We start from the raw sequence: 23,446 nt of genomic DNA on the forward strand, positions 1-23,446 counted from the left end.
TTGGGTATGCATGAAATGAAATTCAGAGGGGACTGGGGAGGTAGGAATATGGTGGAAAGATTCAAGGAGGCCATGTTTCCCAAAACGGAGATGGAAAAGTCACAGTGGGAAATCTTGTTTTCCAGAACTTTTCTGTCTCTACCCTTCATTCCTGCCATGCCCCCATGCCCTACCCCACCCCACCCCGAGTCAGCAGAATCTCCTCAAACATGGGGAGTTTGAGTGGTATTTGTGGTGTCACCTGGGGACCTCATTGGTGGTGGCAGCAGCAGCAGGATCAGGGGAACATTGCTCCAACCACGCGAATTGCTATATGTTTCTTGGGCTTAAAATAAATCATTAGTAACTTCCCAGATGGTGAAGCAGCTTTCTACAACCCAGAGGCAACTGGAGATGCTGGAGACTGGTTAATCTGCTTAGTATGCTGGAACATGGGGAGGTCTTTAAAGTGACAAAATTGACTTAGGACCTCTTTAAAGTGGCAAAGGACTTAATAACATGAGTCGATGAAGTCAAACATGAAGTGCTCTCGAGCTGTAGTGACTCAAGATGATGGTTATTCTTCATGAAGATTCTTTCCCTTACCAGCTGATTCAAGGTTTGCCCCTCATTTTAAAATTCTGTCGATTTGCCTTTGCTAGGCAGAAATTCTTGGGTTTTTTCATGGGTATCATTCAAATATTACAATTCATCGGACCCACCTATTGCTCTTTGACTTAAACAAGTCCCAGGAGAACAAAAGCCCTCAAAGAATATGGATATGTGCAGTGCATGCTGGTTGAATTATAAACAGGAAGAGGTTTCCGTGGGATGTATTTTTTAATGAGAACACATTGTTATACTCTGAGTACGTGGCATTCTTGCTTGATAGAAACATTTACAAGGACACATACACATTTATATCCAAACATCAAATGAAGTAGATATTTTAAATGACCAGTTTGCACAAGAAATAAAATATATTATACAAAACATGGGTTATATCCACAGTCATTAGTTCTCCTTTTCTACACAAAACAGCAATAAATTAAATCACATTATATGCAAATAGTTGTACATTAGAACAATAAACAGTATGTAACGTGTGCAGCTTTTACTTTTACTTTTCTACCAGACTCATGATAGATTTGTACTGTTTGGTAGTCCTGTATTTAAATCAACAATGAATAATGTGACCCAGAAGACAGAATTGGTCTGTCACAAGGTCTATCCCATGTCCTCTTGGTTTCAATTATCCACCATGCACAGGGAACAAAGCTCAGATTCCCAGGACCCAACACAAAGGTCTGCAATGAACAAACTCACAGCAACTCCATGCTGTTCAGGGGCTACTTCATTGTTGTCTTATAAGGTGTTGAAGATTTTCAGATCTTGGCAATAAATAATGAAGAGGCCACCCTGTTTCCAAATCTGAATTTGCCTCTTTTTTAGCCATCTCTGTCCAACTATCATGCACCGTGACAGCTTTGTTCTCCTAGCAAATAAGAAATATTTTGGTAGCCTATGTTGTGATTTACACTTGGTAAGTAGGCCCTTTATTCCTTGTGCATAGAAATTTAGGTCTTTAAACATGAATCAAAGCAATGCAGCATTTTTGCTAACACTTAATTCTGCTTGTTCAAATCTCTCCCTTACGAATCATCTCCCACTGATATATCACAGAGCTATTATAAAATGGATTTTTACTCATGAGATCTGGCTCCCATTGAAACACTTCCATTGTGTTTGAAGTCACTTAAAACTTGAACACTAACAGCATCAGCTGGTTTAGAATACTTTGCATTTGGTATGAATTAACATTAGTGGTTAATGAGAAATTTGAACAAACTCCAATCCAGCACCTTTTGGAAGTTATTTTAATCCTGCAGTCTAGCTGTGGGGTATGGCTGCAAGAGATATTTATGGAATGTGCATGCTGAACACCAAAGCCAGGCTTGTTGGAGTTTATGCACATCACAGGCTTGAACTTCCCCGAGAGCAAGTGTGGTCAGGTTAGCATAAGGGTTCTGATGAAAAGCCAGCTACATTCTTAAAACCAGCACTAGTTTCTCTTTCTTCCCCCGAGGAAGTATGGAGGCCTACTCACAAATTTCTACCTGCATGAGCAAGATGCTGACACATCCTTGGAGTGATGCTGAATGTGGATGTGGGTGGAAGGGCAGAAGGGGCAGTAAAGACAGTGGCAATGGGCAAAGCTACCCTCTTCTATTTCTGTTAGAGGATCAAGCTTCTGATTCTTCTTGCTCAGCATGTTCCATGCTTCTTGCTGAGTATGGCTGTTGAAGGGGCACTAAATTATTGATTATTCTTCAATTCTAAAGACAACTGAAAAAGAAGCTGGTCCCTCTGAACACCATCATCTCATTCTCTCTGCTTCCACAATTGCCTCTAAAATATATCCCGTGTTTTTAGACAGTTTCAGTTTTTTTCACTGAATAAGAAATTCAGCTCATTACCAACTTCTTCATGTAGCCCCAAACCATGGGGTGTGATTAAATAAAACCCATGAAATGTCTGTAGGTCGAGGGGCCTAATTTGGGCTGACATTTACTCTCATGTCTGCATCCACTCAGGATCTGAGTGCTTTGTGTCCCAAGAAACACAGGTACTTGTTCCTTCCAGTTTATAAACACTCACAGTGGCATAATACTCTATTTGATCTCCCAAAGAGATTTCCACAAATAGCCAGTGTATACTGGCTTACAAGAAGGTAGTGACGCCACTGGAACCTACTTTCTGAATCCATCACTATCTGCATGAGATCTATGCAATGGCCTTCATCTCATTGTTGACTGCATGTCTTACACACACACACCCAAAATCAGCCATAACTAAAAGGAAAGTGATGCATTTGGGGCAAAGAAGGCACATGTGCCTTGAGTAAATTAATGATTTTAGAAGCCTGTGAATAGGGAGAAGTGAGGGCATTCCAAAGCAAACGTCTTTGAATTTAAGAGAAAGGAGAAAAGGAGGTGTTCTTTTCCCATGCATTTCTCTCTTCCCTCCATTAAACATGGGTTCTGAAATGTGAAGAATTATAGTAGGGTCTGTAGAACCATTCCTGTGGTTCAAGAAAAGACAAGTTGATGGTTCTTCAGAGAAATGTGATGTTTTCAGGGACCTTCTCATGAAACCTGTGGTCAGTCTTGAGGGAGAGAGGGACTCTATACAAAAAATTCTTTCCAGATTGAAGTTATCTGGGGAACGCTTTTATTTCTGAGTCTCCCCCTACCTGGCCCCCCTACCCAAAAATCTAAGAAGACAATGATGACCATAAGACAGACACTTATTTCCAACACCAAAAAGCATCTACGCATTTTGACCTGTATCAATGTCAGCTGAAGTTTGACTGGATGAGAAAATACTGATAAAGTATCCTTTTTGAAATCTGAACACCCTGGATTTCAGGGTAAAATCCTATAGAGTTACTTAAGAACTAAAGCCCTATTTATTTTACTATATGACATGTGACTACTAGTAGAGTATGAATTACTAGTTGTCAAAGATGTTGCTTAGCAGTTAGGAACGTAAATCCCCAAATATAATCATGAGAGATCTGAATCCAGGGTAACCATGGGCCAGGCACCTACATTTTTAACCAAGGTTTCCAACTTAATGGAATTTTCAAAACCTAACAGAGTTTTTGTAACCCATATGCAGATTTCAAAGAAAAAAAGTAGATGACTGACATGTAAATAAGCAATCGATATTAACATAAGAATTGATTTTAAATTGGTATAGCATCCAGAAACCTCATGATTTGTTCTGCCACTTTTAGAATACTAAATGCTCACTTATCTTTAAGATCTTATCTAGAGCTATCATGTTAAGTTTAGGACTATTCCTCTACCTGAAGTTAAAATAGAATATATTTGCTCTAAAAATGTTAGTGTTAATGGGCTGCTATAGAAGTTTTAAAAAGGTTAGAAATGTTTATACTCAAAGACTGCAACCAGGTAGATTATTTTTCCCCTGTAATAAGCACATAGACTTGAAATGTAAATGCTTTTTACAAGCACAAGATAAGAGAAAATGAATATCTCTAAAATATAAAGAAAACATCATTGAAAAATAAAAATGAGAGAGAAACAAGCTCTCCAATTCAAGTAACTAAGATGGACACAATCCTTCCTTGCTGTTTCACTTTGGGGAGTCCCAAGCGGTACAACGCTTTGCTTTCCTGGATTTTACTTCTCAAACTCTCTTCCTGCACTAGAACTTCTGGAGTTTGCCCTTCTTGCCTTCTTCTTCCATCCTTTTTGGAATTCGACACTTTTCCCTTTGCATCCAGCATGGAGAACTACAACATAGTTGTTTCAGTTGATCACACTTAATTCTTTTATCACGCCCTCTCAGCTGCCTCCCAGCTCCCATTTCTTAAACAACAGAAGAGAAATGTGCCTCACACAGAAATAATCTGTTAACTGTGACTCAGGTGGGAGTAACAGAAGCAGACTTCTCCAGGGAAGCACTCACACATGGGCCAGCATCTGGGACAGGCAGCTTGCGCTTACCTTTGCCTCCACTGTTACTTGTGTGAACTACCACCTTCATCACCACCAAGGGATTGCTCAGACTCTCCTGTTTCCTCCCTAGACATGCCTTTTAATAGATATTAAGACAATTTTTTAAACTATTTTTCAGATGCTCAAAATGTTATTGAGGAAAGACCCCAGTTATGTAATTCCAAGATGGTGCACTCTCATGACAGCTTCCCATTCCTCCCTCACTGTCTATCTTCTCCATAAAGTATAAGTGAAAGTAGTAACCTGAGTTTAAACTCATGTTGCAGACTACTGGGTGCAAAGCAGATACCCAGTAAAAACTTACTCAACTTTCTCCAAATTCCTTATCTCCACACCTAACCCACTATTACAGGTATTCATGGATGCCTACAAAGTTCTGTGGAGTTAACTGAAAGGGAATAGAGTAGATATTTAGGTTCCCTCTTTTAAACAAAATAATCACTGGGAATTTTGGTAAATGCCATGTGTAAAAGTTTTAAATTTGTCATTTCTGTGCTTGCTGTCAAGTAGTAACTCTCAACAAAGTTGTTCTTGAGGGAAAAGGGCTGCCTCCCTTTATAAAACTGTTTAATTCTAATAACTTTTTACTCTTGATCTTGAAACTCATGATCTGGCCAGAACTGGAAGGAGTGTCACCCTAAAATAACTTGCATTTAAAACAGTTAAACAGTAAAAACGCAAAAGAGTTAAAATTTTGATGTATTCCTGTAGAGTTTGTAATCTGAATACATTTACACATCTCTGTAATTAAAGCAGCAATTAGCATTTGGCTGTGGCCAAGGGAAAAAGGGAAACAGGGAGAAAAAGAGAAGTATTTTTTATCATTATTGGTTTGTTGTACACTTCACCCATGCTTTTAAAATGTAAGCAACATTTAATCTTCAAAATGAAAAAATAGACAAATTTTTCTAATACCAAAATATAAGATTAAAATACTTGTAAAATAAAATGTTAGTGCGAAATAGGGCTTTTTTTTTACATCAAAAAGGAAATATTTTTGACTTGCTTTTCTTCTGTAAATCCTCCCATCTCACTAATATTTACAACAATCCAGAGTAGCGTTTATGAGACACTGAAAAAGACAGGGAGGAAATCCTTTTTCAAGATATGAAGTCAGAACCTGAATGTAGACATTGGACAGAGAAGTCCTCAACCACAAACCTGTCCTCCAGCTCTAGAGAGAGTAAGGCTGTATTTCCAACCTTGAGATTTTTCATTACATTTTCCCCTTTTTGGGTGTTAAATTCTTTCCAAGAATGCTGTACTTGTAAAAATGATTTTATTCTAGCTACAAAACATTTCATTTAAGAAAACCGCATTTTATATCCTTGTGTGAAATGCTCCCCAAAGCCATCAAGATATGGAGACAACAGATTTTAAAAACATAAATCTAATCATATGGCCTTGAAACAGTATGAACATTTAACAGAGTGACACGATATCATTATTATATTTGTTTGTCATGAGATGAAAGGCCTGGAGGCAGATGGTGATTAATAATTCCTGAGCTTCTACAGAAATTTTAAAATGAAATTACTAACTGCTTAAAATTATGAATTCTTCAAGAACGCCCCTTCTGTTTCATTGATGTCTTTCAACCCGTCTATCTCCTTAAAGAATCTCAGGCAGAAAAAAAAAAAGTGGGGGGCTTCCTTTAAGCTACTGAAAAATGGGATCTGATGGAATCTTCCCGTAATTCCCGATGTTTTCCAAGGTTACTTTCTTCTTGCTGGGTTCGCCTCTCAATGGTTATTCTGTATTTCTTCCTGGGTAAAGGGAAAGTGAATGTGGTAATAAAACTTGGCTGCAAAATACCATGGTTTCTCTTACAAAGAGTGCCCTCAAGGGACATCTGGGTTTCAGTTGATAAATGAGAAGTGACAGAATATGAAACCCTGGTCAGAGATTAAAGTAGTGTGCCCCCAGGCATGGTGCCCTTATTCAAGAGAGAAAATTGGCATGCTTTCCCAAATACCACAGAACAAGCCTTCCCCTTCTTCCCTGGGTGCCTTGGGGGTTAGGTCTTGTCTATTAGGCTACAGAAGTTCTCCCTGATTCCCAGGATATGCCCTTGATAAAGATCAAATTACATGTACTGTGGCCAAAGGAACAGGAATACAATTGTTCCCACAAAGGGTCACATATGCCTAGTTACAATCCCATGCAGAAATAAAGAAACCTTGCTCTAATGACTTATGAATAAACCACAAACTCAACCACCAAAGATTACAAAGGAATGGGCCACCCTCACGGGGCAGAACAATCAGTACCAGTGCACACACGTACATTATTACAATTTTGCAAGCCTTGGAGCTGAACCACAGTGGCAAATGAGCATGTGGGCTCTCCAGATACTGAGCACAGATCAGCCTGAGAGCATGGGCTACGCAAAGCTCCCTCCTCCTCTTTAAGGTGAGCCCAGGCATCTATTTCTGAATTGGAGAAAGCCTGAGAAGGGGGAAGTTGATTTCCCCCTTTATCCAGATTCCCTCCCCACTGCTTCACTTGGTGGGTGGTAGGAATTCTTGTCAGAATATCTGTGATCAAAGGGCTAGACACAGTGGCTCACACCTGTAATCCCAGCACTTTGGGAGGTCGAGGTAGATGGATCACTGGAGGTCAGGAGTTCAAGACCAACCTGGCCAACATGGTGAAACCCCATCTCTAATAAAAATACAAAAAATTAGCCAGCCATGGTGGTCTGCACCTGTAGTCCCAGCTCCTCGTGAGGCTGAGGCAGAATTGCTTGAACCCAGGAGGTGGAGGTTGCAGTGAACAGAGATCGTGCCACTGCACTCCAGCCTGGGTAACAGGGGGAGTGAGACTCCGTCTCAAAAAAAAAAAAAAAAAAAAATCTGTGATCAAAGGGCAGCAGCATCTCTCTGTCCCACTGTGAGATGTAGTCAAAACCCATGACCCCGGCACCCAGTATGCTAAACCACTGACCACACCAAACCTGGGGTCCTGCCAAAAGAATGGCTAAGATTTTTTAACCACCGTGCTTCCTGGGTGAAAGAGGGATGTGGACAAATCACAAAGAGAATCATGTAAAATCAAATGACAAAGACAGTAGAAGAGAGTGAATTGTACCTTTACAAACGGTCCTCACCTGAAAAAGTAGAAGGCCATTAGCAAGCCAGCTCCTAGTAAAGCCCCCACGACAATTCCTGTCACTGCCGATTCTTCTAGGCCACCTGCTTGAAAAAGAAGCATGGATAATCAGGGTTCATTTTGAGATACAGTTAGAAATGCCTCGAGTTTCATTCATTGCAAGAAGTTCCTCGATTTCCCATTGGAGGCAACTTTTCCTTTTTCAGAAATATTTTCTAAGGGACCCTACACTTGTTTTTTGTTTTATGTTTTTGTTTGTTTGTTTTTGCCCAGTGCAAAGCTTAAGAACCACTTGAGAAAGTGCTAGATAAACAAAAACACTATTAAGAGAGTGGACACAGTGAGAACAGAAGAAAATTCAAGAATCAGAGGAAAACTGGAACTGAAGATTTCAGATATAGCCACTCTCTTTTGAGTTTAAAGTCAAAGAATTGGGAGGCCAAGGTGGGTGGATCACCTGAGGTCAGGAGTTTGAGACCAGCCTGGTCAACATGGTGAAACCCTATCTCTACTAAAAATACAAAAATCAGCTGGGTGTGGTGGCAGGCACCTGTAATCCCAGCTACTCAGGAGGCTGAGGCAGGAGAATCACTTGAACCCGGAAGGTGGAGGTTGCAACGAGCCAAGATCGCACCACTGCACATGAGCCTGGGTGAGACAGCAAGACTCTATCTCAAAATAAATAAATAAAGTCAAAGAAGACAACCAGATGGACCAGGGCACTGACCCAGGGCTTCTTATTTTCACAGATGGATGGTGACACTTCAAAGTGCTAGAAGATTTGATGAAAAATTCATTGGGTCAATGTTCTGTTTTTAGATGTTCTCTCACCAAAGCCAGCGTTTCATGTCAAAATGTCCTACATAGCTTTGGAAAATGTGGATAACAATTTGAAACAATCAACTTCAGTAGTATCCCAGTTATATAAAAGTGATAAATAGCTAACTTGTATCTAGAGTTTAGTACGCGGCCCTTCAATGTGTTATCTTGTGTAATCCTCAAAACAGCCCTCAAAACGCTTAGGTGGGCACATTTCTTTCTCTTCACACATTGGAAAACTGAGGCTTAAAAAGCTGAAGGAAGACTCCTAGGGTCACAAAACCAGCAAGTAACAACAGTGGGATTTCAAATACAGGCCCAGTCTCCCCAGTGTGTTCTTAAAACACTTCCTCCTTAATTCCTTCCCGTAATTATTGCATAGACATAAATACCTAACAGTTTAAAAGATATTTTCAAAAGCACACATATATTAGCCTAAAATGATCAACTGGCCTCCTGAAAGACCTATATTCACTTTGTTCTCCCTCACTACCTTATTCTCTAAAACAATTATTTCTAACAGCTTTCCTATTTGTAAGCTACTTATGAGAACATCCAATTGCTTCTCTACTTATATACAAAGCTGCTCATAAGTAATACATCTTACACTTATTTGCCAATGTGTAAATGTTCAGATGTTTAAAGGATGTTATCTCTTTGGTTCTGAGGAGCTGGAAAGTAACCACAAACTTGAAAAATCAGAACGAGACTTGCTGTGACAGATGAATAAGGGAGTGATATTTACTAATTGATATTTTGATTATCTCTAAAAGTGGAAACATGACCTAGCCAAGAGATTATAGTAAGAGATGTAAAAATAGGAAGAAACATTCTACCATTGTGGAAGAGAAGACTGGAAGGGAAGGAAGACCTGAAAGCCTCTGATAAAGGCAAGATGCCAGTTTGTGAACTGTTCCCATGCGTTTTACCACATCAGAGAAAGAAATGTAAACTTCCAAAATGTAAGCCCCTAGAAACACTTGGGTTTTAAACTTACATTACACTGAGGTTAGAGGTGATGACATACATAGCAAATTAAGTCTCCAGACTTACATGATTTGCAGGGAGAGCTGTTTGTATGCTCTACAATTCGGTTTTCATCTATTCTCAGTTTTAAAGGGCCCCAAGGATATTTGACATTCGGCCGCATTTCAAAACGACCTTCTTTTCCAAAATAATCACCAATAACCTATATAGAGGCAAAAAACAAATAGACAAACCAAAAAGTCAAAGGAGGCACAAAGCTCGCAGCCTTCCACAGCTATTCCCCAAAATGTACAGCCTGATCTAAACTGGCTGCCTCTGGGCATTTCATCACATCACCGTCTCCAGGGCAAGGACAGCAAGTGCTTCAGAAAAGCGTGGTACATTGGGCACGTTCCTCGGTTGTCCACACTGATGGTCATGGTGTGTTCTGGGGACTTCACAAGTCAAGATTTGAAGTCGCTAATGGTGCTCTCAAGAGAGCATTAAGAGCGGTCGTGCCAGAGCAGGATGTGGGAAGCGGTGAGAGTGGTGTCCCCTGGGCTCTGCACTCACTGAAGGCCCAGCCCTGTCAGTGCTGCCCCTAGGATTCTTCAGTCACTACCCCCTCGTGGAAAAGGAATAATCTCGGAATTCCCGGCTTTTGCTTTGTTCATCGGATAAGGCACTATCCCACCCATCTGTCCCAGAGCAGCCCACCCCGTCAGCCAATTGTAAGGCCCAAGTTACTTTCAGGGACATGTGAAGGACAGCCAGGGTCCACCGTATACCCGATTTAAGCATATGACAGGTACCCAGCCTCACAGCCCTCAATTGTTCAACATATAATTAAAGAGCGTCTTTCAGGAACCTCCTGTTTCACCACTTCCGGTTGCCAGACTATTTCTTCAAGAGTTGCACTCTCCTCTCTGATGAACCCACCCTATGTGCACCCCCATTTCCAGGCAGAATTCTGTTTCTCTTAATTGGCTCCTTTGGCCCCTGGAAAATCATTATTCTGTTATGGTTTAATTCCACGGTCATCCCTCAGTTTCTGGTTAAAATGATTGTTTGATCAGCTCCCTAAGCCCCAGTCTAGAAGTGCCTTCCCACCCAGGTTCTTGGAAGTCATTTCTCTTTTGTCTGAAAACAAGCGCATGGCTCTCGAGTGGCTGGTGACATCTCCCCTTCTCCTGACGGAGGTACAGCAGGTTCTCACAGGCCATGTCAGGTCTAGAGGAAGTCTAGATCGCCACCAAAATATAACAATCACTGGCGTGTACTGAGCACTTGCCAAGGGCTTTATACACCTCCACCCCTGCAACCTCACAATGGACTCTGATGAACTGTTGCTACCCACCTTTCCCAGGGGGAACCAGAAATACAGATGAGACCCAGACCACTCAGTGGGCAAAACAATCATTCATTAAACATAGCGAGGGTGACTCCTGCTGCTTCAGAACTTCCCACAAGAGCCAGGCATCTATTAGGTTGGTGCAAAAGTAATTGAGGTTTTGGTCATTAAAAATAATGACCAAAGCCGCATTACTTTTGCACCAACCTGATACATACAAAGAGGAAAACAGCAAGTCCCATATGCCAGGTCCCATGAAGGGCACCGGAGCAATGACCCTGGGAGCCGGCGATCAAGGAAACAGAGGAAGTGGCATTCTTTGCTGAAGAACTGCATATTTGTATAATTGTATATGTATATTTATAATTTAAAATGTAGATAGTACTTTTCTAGGTTTCATTTGATCTGTTCCCCTTAACAATAATCATGTGACATCAGCCAGGAAGACATGATGATTTCCATGTTACAGCTGAGGAAACTGAGGCAGAGAGTTCACACTCCCAAGCACAGAAGACTCATCTTTGTGTCCAGGGCCCTCTTTTCCCTTCACGATGTTATCCTGAAACTACATCATCTTTGGAAATGTTAATACACATTGAGTTTGTAACCACCCACCCTCCCACTCCTCCTCAGAAAAGCTCAAATCTTAAGGGAGGAAATACAGTTTCACTTTACTGATTTTACCCGATGACCCTCATCCACAAGACTAAGGTGTGATTCTTGGCCACTTGAAGGGTAGGATTTCCTCACTTAGAATAAACAAGGAACCATTTCCTGAAGTCTTCCTTGAACCCTCAATCAAAAGTTGAGGTTTTTCAACTCATTTTTATTTGGAAGCTGCATTGGAGACAGCTCTTTGGCCGCCAGAACAAATGCATTCCTCAGAGCCCCCACGAGCAGAAGGAGCAACTGGTGCAGAGGTCTCACGTGCTCACCTCCTGGGTGCCCGCCTCCACATCAGTCATGGCAATCACAGAGAAATCCCCATATCGGTCTCCGTTGGCATCTATGGACACCTGCCCGGCGATACCTACAGGACCAGAAGCGAAGAACTCAACGTTGGTTACTTAAAATACCTCTGTCTGCCAACAAAAACAAGAAAATGAATTGGCAGGATTTTTTAAACAAACTCATGCCACAGGGAATCTCATCAGACTCTGAGCATTTTTGTTGGCATTTTGGAAAGACATTGTAATTTCATCTGCGTCTGCATTCCTAAATTCTTAACATTTCTCCATTTAAAAATGAAAAGAAAAAGAAATAAATGATCTTCTTTGGGGGATATGTTTGAAAAAAGATTAAGGCTAATCCTGAAAGCAGCATGCTTATCCCAGAGTTTTGTATTAATTTTTTTTAATCGCAGAGTTAGAAGTGGAGGTGGGGTACATTTATAGATTTGTCATGGGTTTGCGTTATCATTGGATGAACATTATAATAGAAAAATCATTCCAGCCCAGGACTCAGTGAATGTGCTTTTCTCCAGGCTGCTTTAATACACAGGAGAGCAGCAGGCCTGCTTTGTGGGTCACTGGAGCCAATAGCTAAGAAGAGCTATTCTTCTTTATCCTGGTTGAGTTCTTCGCTAATTGTTTATCCAAACATTCTCTGGACGCTTAGTACTGAATTAGTGCTGCAGCTGAGGCAAAGATGAATTGAACACATTCTCTGCTCTAGAGAGGGGCAGCCTGGACTGGGGATTTAGCTTGTTCACACCAGAATCTAACCACTTGCATTAAAATCCCAGTTTTTACATTTACATAGCTCCATGACCTTGGACAAGGAACTTAGCCCTCTAAGCCTCAGTCTCCACAACTGTAAAATGGGCATAATAGTACCTCCCTACCAAGAGGCTTTGGAGAAGATTAAATGAGACAAAACAAATAAAGCACTTTCAGCACATTTAAGGGAAGTTAATTGTTTTCATCTACTGTCGTTATTACTGTCACTATTATTACTACTATTTATTTTATAATTACTCTTGGTAGAGAAGACCCAACTGTACCCACATCACTCAGAGGAGGAGCCAGCACAACAAGTTGGAGAATCAGGGAGGACTCAGTGAAAGAGTGGGAATTTTATAGGGATGTTGGAGGAAGTCTAAGATTGGGCAAGCAGTAATCAAGAAGTGGGAGAGAGGCTGAAAGGCTGGCCTAGGTGTATCTGCCAAGGCACAGAGGCCCAAAGAGACCAGACGAATTGTGAGATTTCTGGGAAGATGGCCCATGTGGACAAAGGGAGTCAGTGACATGTAAGGCTGGAACGGGGTGGCCAGAGAACGGAGGGCTTTGGGTATCCACTTGCTTTGGCCTATAATGGTGGCTCAGAGCAACTAATCAATAAAAGCAAATATGTCATCGGCTGATATTAAGTATGTCTATGTCATAATTCTCATTCACTAAATAAGAGAATGCGTACATCAGCCCCATTTTAATTAACTAAAGCTATTCCCTTTTCAACTGGGGAGAGTTCAGTGTAATTCTTAATTGGCATTTCTATTGATTTGGTTCTCTGATTTGGTTCTCTCTGGAGGTACTGACTCCTCAAGTAAAATGAATGTCTGGGAAAAAGGATCCCAAGGGAAAGTTCCAACCTCTAGTGTGGCTTGGAGAGGGCATGTATTTGGGTTTACTGTCCTTGGGTTGTGGTTTGAAGGCCCATTGATTTTTCCAGACTTTGGTCTACTTTACCGGAAACAGAATGGAAGCTACCATTCACTTTGATTTTTTTGTCTTCTTAAAATAGACTGGTTACAAAGGGTACACCTACCATAAACTTGTGTATCCTTGACAGCCTATAAAACTCTTAAGTGATAAATAGGCTTAAAATATATTTGTATATTGGCTATCCAAAACCATTTGTCATTCTATTGAGAGATGTTTGTGTTGTGTCCTGCTAAGCATTTTGCAGAGTATTTTATAAGATGAGGTGGCCCTAGTAATTTAAGACCTCATTATGCCTTTAAGCTATTGCAATTCTGCCAAGAAATGGGGTAAGAATCCTCAGCGTGGCCAATTAGCAAAGTGAGACTTCACCTGAGAGTATCGTACATAAGGTGAGATTGCCAGGCTTACAGTAGAATTTTCCTGTACATAAGTAATGAGACTTTCCACCCTATTTCTGTTTGGCTGTAGTGGAGCTCAAAGTTTAAGCCACAGTCCTATTTACCTTGTCACTCTGACCTCTCACACAGAGGAAATCCAGCTTCTTCCCAGGCCATTTATTGAAATGAGAGTTGATCACAGGTTTCATGGCAATAAAAGCCAAATTTGTCAAATCACAGTCAGAGTATTTTTCCCTTGACAACTTAATGGTCACTTAATGGTGACCATTAAAGTTAAAATTGTTTTCAATTTTAGGAAGGTTTGAGTTTTTCTTCATACAGATACCTTAGAGATCTTTTTAGGCCTACCCTCAAATGGACCATTGTTTAGCAAATAAAATGGGCTCTCCAAGCAATTCAAGCCAAAAACTTAGCTTGGCTTCAATTATCTTTACATTTAAACAAATGAGATTCTAATTGTAGACTGAACTACACAGTTGATTGTTTCAGGACTCATTTCATATTGCCTGTGTAGACCTGGCCCTAGAATAGAGACATCAAGATGGCCTATGGGAAAATTGAACCCATGCCCTGGCTCTAACCAAAATACATTCCAGCCATCATTGGCACCTACCCTCCCCTTCACACCCTCCCTCAGTGGCGCCCTCCAGCATCCCCCAACTCTGGCTCCTGTCCCTCTGTCAGAAGACCAAGAACAAATGACCACACCATGTAGTGAGTAATAGCTAAGAATGGGATGTGGCCGACCAAGGTTGTGTCCACAGATGCCAGGTTCTCAGTGTATTGTGCAAAACTTCTGGGAAATTTGGCTCTGTCCTAATATGCCCCCTGAATTATCCTATTGGATTCTAGCTCCTCAACTGAAGCAGTCAGAGGTAAAACAAGATAATCCCGGAGGTCTACTCACCCATGAACTACAATCTGTCTAATGCTAAGGGAGATCTCACCCTGGTTTTGAGTAAGACACGGCATCCACTAGAGAGAAATGAAATCTACCAATTGCCACCATAGATACTGCCCAGACAACTCTAGCTGGAGCTCAACCTCTCCCTACTGTACTGTCCTGCCCTTTCTAAGAACTGAGGACAAACTAAGGGACAGGAGTCCCAACTGAAAAAATATGAGCCCCAAATCTAAACTTGGCAGTATTTGCTCCTGCCATTGAAAAATGTCACTAGTTGGATTACAAATAGATATAGGCATACCCCAGTGCATTAAAGGGCTCAAAGGAGGAAGAGCAAGCACAATGTAAAACCGAAAGAGCTCTTGTCAGTCATTAACTAGACCAACCTCCTTATTATACAGGTGAAGAAAGAGAAGCTCAGAGGACAAGGTTACTAGTTAGTGGCTAGGATGCACTGAACCCTGGTTCAGTAATTTGTACCTTATGTTACCGGTTGTCAAGTGATACCCATAAGCATATATAGTTTATTTTCCACATAGCAGCCATAAGGACCCCTTTTAAACACGCAAGGCAGATCATGTCACTCAAAAGCCTCAGGTGACTTTCTGTCTCACCCAGGTGGAGCCCAAAGACCTCAGCAAGGCTTGCAGGTCCGCATGATCTGGCCCCATTACCTCTCCGGCTTTGGCACCTATCACACTGCCTGTCACACTTGGTGTCAGCCACATTAGCCATCTTGCTCTCTCTGGGGACACTCCACAGTCTCCCAGATGCACTCAGGATCTCCACGTTTGCCATTCCCTCTGGAGTGATCTCTCCTAAACATCTACAGAGCTTCCCTCACTTCCCTCGGGTCTCTACTCAACTTCACTCTCAGAGACCTTCCCTGACCACTCTAAACTAGCAGCCCTACTCCTCCTTGCCTGGCATTTTCTAGCTCCCTATCCTACCTTATTTTATAGCTCTGAAAGATATACTGTATTCATTGTTTGTTGCCTCATCCCCCCACTGGCATGTAAGCTCAAATGATTGCATAAAATGTCTTTAGTTCACTGCTGAATCCTCAGCACCTTGAACAGCACCTGTCACATAGTAGGTGCTCAATGAACATTTGTTGAATGAATAAATTAATATAGAGTTGATATCTGCAAGGCTCTTGCAGTAAGATCACTTCCATATTGAGTTTCATGTTCATTTTCTTTGAGTGTTGGTGAGGTGAGAGGAAACTAGCACTCTTATATACACTGTTAGCAAGAATATAGATTAGCAGAACTTTCTGGAAGTTTTTGGCAATTTCTAATGCACTTTAAAAAGCACCAACATACTTTTGGACCCAGAAATCCCACAAGCAGGAATGTTCCCTGTTGGAAGGACTCACAAAAATTCTTCAAGATGTGCAAGAGGCTTGTGACAGCATATTGCATAATAGCAAAAATTGCAAACAATTTTACAAGTGACCATCAATAGGAGATTGGTTAAAGAAATTCCTGTACAGCCATACAGTAGAAAAATATGTAACTGTCATTTAAAACTGCATTGGATCTATGAGTTCTCATATGGAAAATTCTTTAACTTGACATACAAGTAAAAAACCTAAGATGAAAAATAGCATTCATACTATCACCCCTTTCATACAAATTTTAAGATAAGATATACAAGTGCATATGTGCTGGCAGAAGGCTTAAAATATTTATACACAGAATCAGAGGAAATCATTAATAGTGATACACAGTGGGGAGAGGGGACTAGGTTGGGAAGGAAAGTTTTCAGCTTTCAATTTGCACATTTTTGTACTGTTTAAATTTCCTAGCCAAGCATAGTCTTATCTTGTACAATTTTTCAGTGCCAACAGAAGTTGCTTGAGATGAGATTATGGGTCATTTTTTGTTGTTTTCCTATAGTTCCCTGTTATTAAGAAAGCTTGGGAGGCCAAGGTGGGTGGATCACCTGCAGTCAGGAGTTTGAGACCAGCTTGACCAACATGGTGAAACCCCATCTCTACTAAAAACACAAAAATTAGCCAGGCGTGGTGGCACACGCTTGTAATCCCAGCTACTCAGGAGGCTGAGGTACGAGAATCACTTGAACCCAGGAGGTGGAGGTTGCAGTGAGCTGAGATTGCTCCATTGCATCCCAGCCTGGGCGACAAGAGCGAGACTCCATCTCAAAAAAAAAGAAAGCAAAAACTAACAGTCACTATTTTAAAAGTAAAATAAAAGCACTTTGGGAGGCTGAGATGGGTGGATCACCTGAGGTCAGGAGTTAGAGATCAACCTGGCCAACATGGTAAAACCCCGTCTCTACTAAACAATACAAAAATTAGCCAGGTGTGGTGGCAGGCGCCTGTAATCCCTGCTACTCAGGACACTGAGGCAGGTAAATCATTTAAACCTAGTAGGCAGAAGTTGCAGTGAGCCGAGATCGTGCCACTGAACTCCAGCCTGGGCAACAAGAGCAAAAACTCCGTCTCAAAAAAAAAAAAATGCAGAGGCCTCAATTGAACCTGCTAATCATCTCAAACCACCAGGTTTAACTGTGACAGCTAATGTTTTCTGTGTTTCACAAAAACCAACATAGTCTGAACACATGAATGTATATCTGGGATTAATACTGGTTTTAAAACTCATCACAGAACTCTTCACAAACTGTCCTGTCGTGCATGAGGCTTGTGTTCAATGCAATATTAAGAAGCATAGAGCTATTACCTAAATAATCAGGAGACAAGGCCTTTCCTCTTTCAGTGGGGCTTGTTCAAAGCACTTTCACGTGTATTATCTCATTTAATTGGTACAACAAGCCTATGAGATGGGCTGCTTTAGAGCTGAGAAAAGCAAGAAGCTGGAAAGGCCCCACAGCTGCAACTGAGAAAAACAGAACCAGAAAAGCAGCAGCTCATTTGGCCCCATGTCGTTGCCTTATAGATGGAATCCCCACCTTCAAATGTTCTGTTCCAAGTCTGCTGTATAATTTTCCCTCCATCCTTTTTGCTGTAACCAGCTCTGAGTACTTCATGTAGAGCCAAGACGTAGAGGAGGATGGCATCGTGGAATCCTTCAACAAACATGTTAACCTGAAAAGAAAACCCCAGATGGGTGAACCAAAACACCAAGTGACTCATGCCAGGAATAAGATGAGCAATCCAAAGGGTTAACAAGTTAGACTTCAGGTCTGTTAGCCATGGCAGAGGTGGGCAGAAGGGGTACTGACAAGAATCATGCCATGACTTTCCTGGCATGGCTCAGAGGGGAAAACCCTTCCCCAGTTGGGGAATTTGGAAAGCCTCGTACAGAAGTCAAGAAAACTGTACCTGTTGACCAGGTCAAGTATTTCAAGTGCGCCCACTTTTGCCAATGGTCCCTTTTGGACAAGTCCCCTCCTCCTTCCCCACATCTGCCTCTACCTCAAGCTTATGTGAATTCAGCTTCCCCCTTGAGGTCTTCTCCACCTTCAACAGCCCCACGATCTCTTCATGCTCTGAACATGGAGCATAACTAAAGAACAGTAGAGATCCATTCACTTATATTTAGCAACTGTTGATATCTACTAGAGTGCTGGTGCTATGGGTACAAAGAAGAGTAGATGTTGCAACTTCTGCCTGTCTGCCTAGCATTTGTGTCCTCTCTCCCATTAGTAATAATGTCTTAGTCTCTCTTTCCAATTTGTGTTTTGAGTACATCTAACCACTCCCTATCCCTACTCCCTGCCAAGCTCCAATGACAGGAATGGAAAACAGGCTTGGACTGTTGGTATATCCCAGTTGAGCCCTGACTCAAGTAAGCTAGCCCTTGCCCTCAGGAAACTTAAAGTTTCATAAACATAAACACTGGTCATGTGGACTTGGGGAAGTCACTTTATCTCTTTGAGCTTTGTTCTTTTCATCTGTATATTGACCATGAGACTAGTGCCTGCTTCAAGAGGGAATTGCAAGAATTCTATTAAATAAAATGTTTGGTATTATCATGCCTGGCACATATCAACTTCTCAACAAATAGAAGCCAATGCTATCATGATATTATGTGGGCTTTAAAGTGTTGGAGTCTGTGCTGTGTTCGAAGTCTGTTCAGAATACAGTACAAATACCAAAAAGGGAGTGGTCAATCTGATGGGTTGGAGAAGGGCGGGCAAGAGGGGCTTAACAGCAGTGAAAAAAAGTCGAACTGAGTTATGAAGATGAAGGGATGTTTCTCAAGTGAGGGCCAAAACACAGAGTCAGGGCACATTCTCACAGCCTGGTGTATTTTGGGAAGTGCAAATGTTTTGCTCGGCTGGGAGCAGGAGAAACAGGGTCACACCAAGATGGAGAGGTAAGGAGGCTGGAGAGGTAAGGAGAGTCAGATCATCCAGAATCTGGAGACCACACTGAGGAACTTGGACTGTCTTCAGTAGGCATCTAATCACTTTAGTTCACCCCTTACCTACATTAAAAGCAACCTTTGGTAAATTCTAATACCACATTTAAACCCATTATAACATTTATTGGATATGAAATGAGCAAATTGAATCTTCAAACACCAAGAGGTTTACAAAAAAACTCTGTACAAAAAGTACAAAAAATCCAAGCCTTCTCATTTCAGAAAAAAGTGTCAATGATGAAATGCCAATGATGCAGAATGAACTGGGCATTCTGTAGATGACCACCTGGCATGGCTTAGTGGGGAAAACCTGCTACCCGCCCCATCTCTAGAAGGAAACCTCGTGGGAAGAGAGCTGCAACTGACCTTCTGCATCACCTGGTTCAGATACACAAACATTCACAAGATACGGTTCTGTGACTGGATCTACTTAACCTTATCCCACCCCTAGCTAGGATGGGGACTCCTGTTTGCATCCCGGAAGCAGATATTTCGTGTTTGCCAAAAGCTAGTGCTGAGAAGCAGTTTAGAATAATGGTTAAAAATCCTCGCCCCCCCTTTCCAGTTCTGCCACTTCCTAGTTGTGTTCTGGTTTCCTCATCTGGAAAATGAGAAAAATTAACAGTACCTATTTCGTGGGGATGTCGTTAGGTTTAAAAAATTAATAAATGTAGAAGACTTCAAATAGTGTCTGGCAGAATCAGCATTCACTGTTAGCTTTTGTTGCTGTAATTGTCTAGAGATGGAGAATTATTAACCTAGAGATCCTGCTTAGTTTGAAACTATTAACACCAGTATTCAAAATAAAAGTGATTTTCTTACAGGTATCATGTATTTTATTGGCCCATTTTACACTGAGTAGGAGAGAAGCCTACTGTTCATGTTGTTTGTGCCCTAGACAGTTCTCTTTATTCCACAACACCAAGCTCTTAATTCCATCCCAGTATGACAAGTGCAGTTCAAGTGGTCATCTGCTGACCCTCTGCAAGAGGTGGAGGGTGGGAAAGAGTGCTGATTTGCAGGAGAGTTTGGAGTTAGCTGGCTGGACCCACAGTCCAGTCCTGGCGCTGATAGGTTACTTAATCTCTCTAATCTTCAGTTTCCTCATCTGTTAAGTGGGGGTTTAGTACCATCTCACTTCAGAGAGCTCTTCTGAGGATTAAATGAACTAGTGCATGTAAAACACCCAAACAGTTCCTGGGACCGTGGAAGGAACTGATAGATTCTGGCTCTTACTCTTAGCTGTCAAGCTTAAGTGTCAGAGTGATTATTTTCTCAGGCAAAGAAAAATAATGTAGAAATAACATCTACCAGTCAAAGATAATTTCTGCTCATTTGGCTATGCCAATTTGATTTTCCAAAGGAATATGAAATTTCCACTTAGGCCATGAAGTCATTATGGCTTGAGAAAGTCTTCATGCTGATGAATTTTAATAAGTGAACTTTAGCGGTGTAATTTCATTCTCAGTTCACTTTTTTTTTTAAGTTTGAGGTCTATCTTCTCTTTGATAATTTTACAGAAGCCAGCCAGCTACAGAGGGAAGTCAAAGAATCACAGTCATGGCCTATGGGAGATGCCAGGTGCCCTCGGAAAGCTCTGATCAAATCCCCTTCTTACTTTGAGGACCCAAAGAGCATTCATTGCTCTCCTCAGTCTTCCTGCATTCTGTTCTTATTGTACAAGGGTTGTGCCCTGCAAGCTACTTGTTCCTGGGGTTCCCAAGACAGGCCTCGTTTAAATTGTGAAGAACCAGCCACCGGGCATCACCCATCCCCTTCTCGTCCTCCTCCTTCCATCTCATCCTCAAAATCCTAACCCAGGACCACCACGTTGATGTTGATCACCCAAAGCACTGACTGTGTGCCCCAGCACCATATCCTGTATAGCCCTTCCCCTTCCTTCCTTCTTGACATGCCCTCTGAGCTGCCCCCGCTACTATCCAGGATGGGAAGAAAGATTACGTGGTGGAGAACAATGAACTTGAGTTACTTTCGTCCTTGCAGGTTTAATGGTAGAAGGAAATAGATGGGCCCTGAATACACACCCCGGTCTGAAAATACATTCTAGCTTGATTTGCAAATGGATCGCAAAATTTACCTTCTTTCTTCTCAGGGTGGCTGAGTGTCTCCCTCTCCTGCCAAAATTAGCAGGAGAGCTGCTGACCCCGCTGAGGTTTGCTGGCACCCCGCCCACTGCGGGGGAGGTTTCATAACACCTACCCCACAGGACCTCAAGCCAGAAGCAAAGCCCCAGAGACCGGCTTTTCTTGAGAAGAACATTCTCACATCTACACGTGATTTTTAGTGGGAAGAAAGCCCATTAGCACATTGTAGACACTGAAAATTCGACGTGCAAATTAAGAAAAAAATAAGGGAGAAAAAAAAAAAAACCAAGTATGAAGTTAGCTTAAGAACACTTCCTATTGGCCCTCCAGGCTGAAAGGAACAAGGTCAGCTGGTATGTCCCCTGCCTCTGGACAGAACAACCCTTGAACTTCAAAGTCCAAGTCCTGACTAACACAGGTCATGCTGTCGTTATGCTGTTGTTACCTATCACAGGTAAACAACTGGGATTTCCCCACGGAGCAATCTGTTCTAGTAATTAGCATCCTTTATTGCCAGGAAGCTTTCCTTACTATCATCAGCCATAAGTCTTAATTAAGTTCCTACATGCAGCCATTTCCTCTGCTAGATGCTCAGAAAACTGGGAGAAGAGAACAATGCAGTTTCCAATCTCCATCAAACAGCACCACTGCTACCTACAAACAGGTAGATGGGCTCTGTGCATGCAAGTTACGAAGTTATGACATGGGCCTCGCTGAAAGCCAAGCTCCAGGGTAATCGTTATTGGTGCTGTTTATCAAATAAAGTGGCCTTTCAACGAGATGAAAATCATTCACCATCTTCCACCCATTCTTGCCAAAACAAGGTAGCATGACAAGAGGGCGCTAACTCTCGTTCCTTTCATTTCTATTTTCTTTCTATTCCTTTTTCTTTTCTTTTTTTTTTTTGAAACAGAGTCTGACTTTGTCACCTAGGCTGGAGTGCAGTGGTGCAATCTCAGCTCACTACAGCCTTGACCTACCCAGTTCAAGTGTTCCTCCTGCCTCAACCCCACAAGTAGCTGGGATTACAGGCGTGCACCACCATGCCCGGTTAATTTTTGTATTTTTTGTAGAGATGTGGTTTCACCATGTTGCCCAGGCTGATCTCAAACTGGAGCTCAAGTGACCCGCCCACCTTAGCCTCCCAAAGTGCTGGGATCACAGGCGTGAGCCACCGCACCAGGCCTGTCATCTCCATTCTCTTGCTTCTGTCCTCTGCAGCTGGCCAGAATGGAAGAACACTGTTTTGCCCCGGCCTTCCTCTCTGATATCACCTGCCAGCCACATTGATTTATTAGTGTTTTTTTAGATCCTCTATCATGGGGAGAGCTGAATAGAAATCATGTTGTTGCTGCTGTTTATCTTCCAACTGATCATAAAGAGTTGGTGCGCACAGCCTGGCTCCCAACCGTGGCAGCGAGCCACATCGCTCTCACTTCTCTCTGGAGACACAAATTCATAGTTAGATGAATCCCTCAATGCCGGTGTTCCAAACAAGTCAGCATAGAACGCTGCGGGCCTCAGCTGTTCTGTAAAGTGAGAGTGGTCTAGCTCTTGGGGTTGCTGGATAACTGACAAAGCCTGTCAAGCTCTCAGATAGAGGCTGCTGGAAGAAAGTGACCGAGTTCAATGCTTAGCTAGGCTGTCCTGGAGCTTTGCCTTTGGTGTTCACGGGAACACAAGCATAGCACACAGTAGTTCTACCTTCCCTACCACAGACCAGTGGTTCCCAGTGCAAAGGAGGGAAACTGAGGGTGCCGGGCAGCATTTCTCAAGACTGTCTTGCAAAAGACATGCCTTCTAACCACCCATTTTGGTTGAAGGGGAGATGAGAGAAAGGGAAATTTGGATGGAAAGCAGGTAAAAGAGGAGATGGGCCCATCATAGGCTTGTCCCTCATCATAGTGAACAATGGCTGGACCACCTTCTCTGACCTGAATTGAAACTGGTCCAGCCCGCCTGGACCACTGGAGGTGGTAGATAGCAGAAGGAAGTAGTCTGGGAGTGCTGTGTGCATAGCACGAGGGTTAAAGGACATTCTGCATTTGATGAACACTTTACAAATATAATACAGTACCTAGACTTTAAAAATAGAATATCTATTTTTGTTCAATTTCCTTTTAAATCATTAAAATAAGTGTACAATTTAGGGTCACAGCAGCAACTGCCATAAACCAAGTAGCCTCACAACCTCCTCAGCACCAAACAGAGGGAGGTCTCTTTCTTACTGACAGAGACCCCAATTCCTGTT

General features: G+C 42.1%; 1 protein-coding gene across 4 annotated transcripts in view; it reads right to left on the reverse strand.

The window, feature by feature from the left end:
- Window positions 1–800: 800 nt before the first annotated feature.
- NPR3 (natriuretic peptide receptor 3) overlaps window positions 801–23,446 on the reverse strand; it is an 84,236-nt gene continuing 61,590 nt past the window's right edge. For 2 of the 4 annotated variants that reach the window (XM_003310761.7, XM_526959.9), the window contains exons 4-8: window positions 17,673–17,808; window positions 11,709–11,803; window positions 9,510–9,645; window positions 7,636–7,720; window positions 801–6,292 (exon numbers count right to left, since the gene is read on the reverse strand). In XM_003310761.7, coding sequence (XP_003310809.1) covers window positions 6,181–6,292; window positions 7,636–7,720; window positions 9,510–9,645; window positions 11,709–11,803; window positions 17,673–17,808 — 564 coding nt within the window. In that variant the 3' untranslated portion in view covers window positions 801–6,180. Of the gene's footprint in view, window positions 6,293–7,635; window positions 7,724–9,509; window positions 9,646–11,708; window positions 11,804–17,672; window positions 17,809–23,446 lie in introns of all 4 variants that reach the window. The other 2 variants (XM_054685104.2, XM_009449334.5) reach the window with 1 other exon arrangement.

The sequence above is a fragment of the Pan troglodytes genome, chromosome 4, assembly GCF_028858775.2.
Source record: "Pan troglodytes isolate AG18354 chromosome 4, NHGRI_mPanTro3-v2.0_pri, whole genome shotgun sequence".
Classification (NCBI taxonomy): domain Eukaryota; kingdom Metazoa; phylum Chordata; class Mammalia; order Primates; family Hominidae; genus Pan; species Pan troglodytes.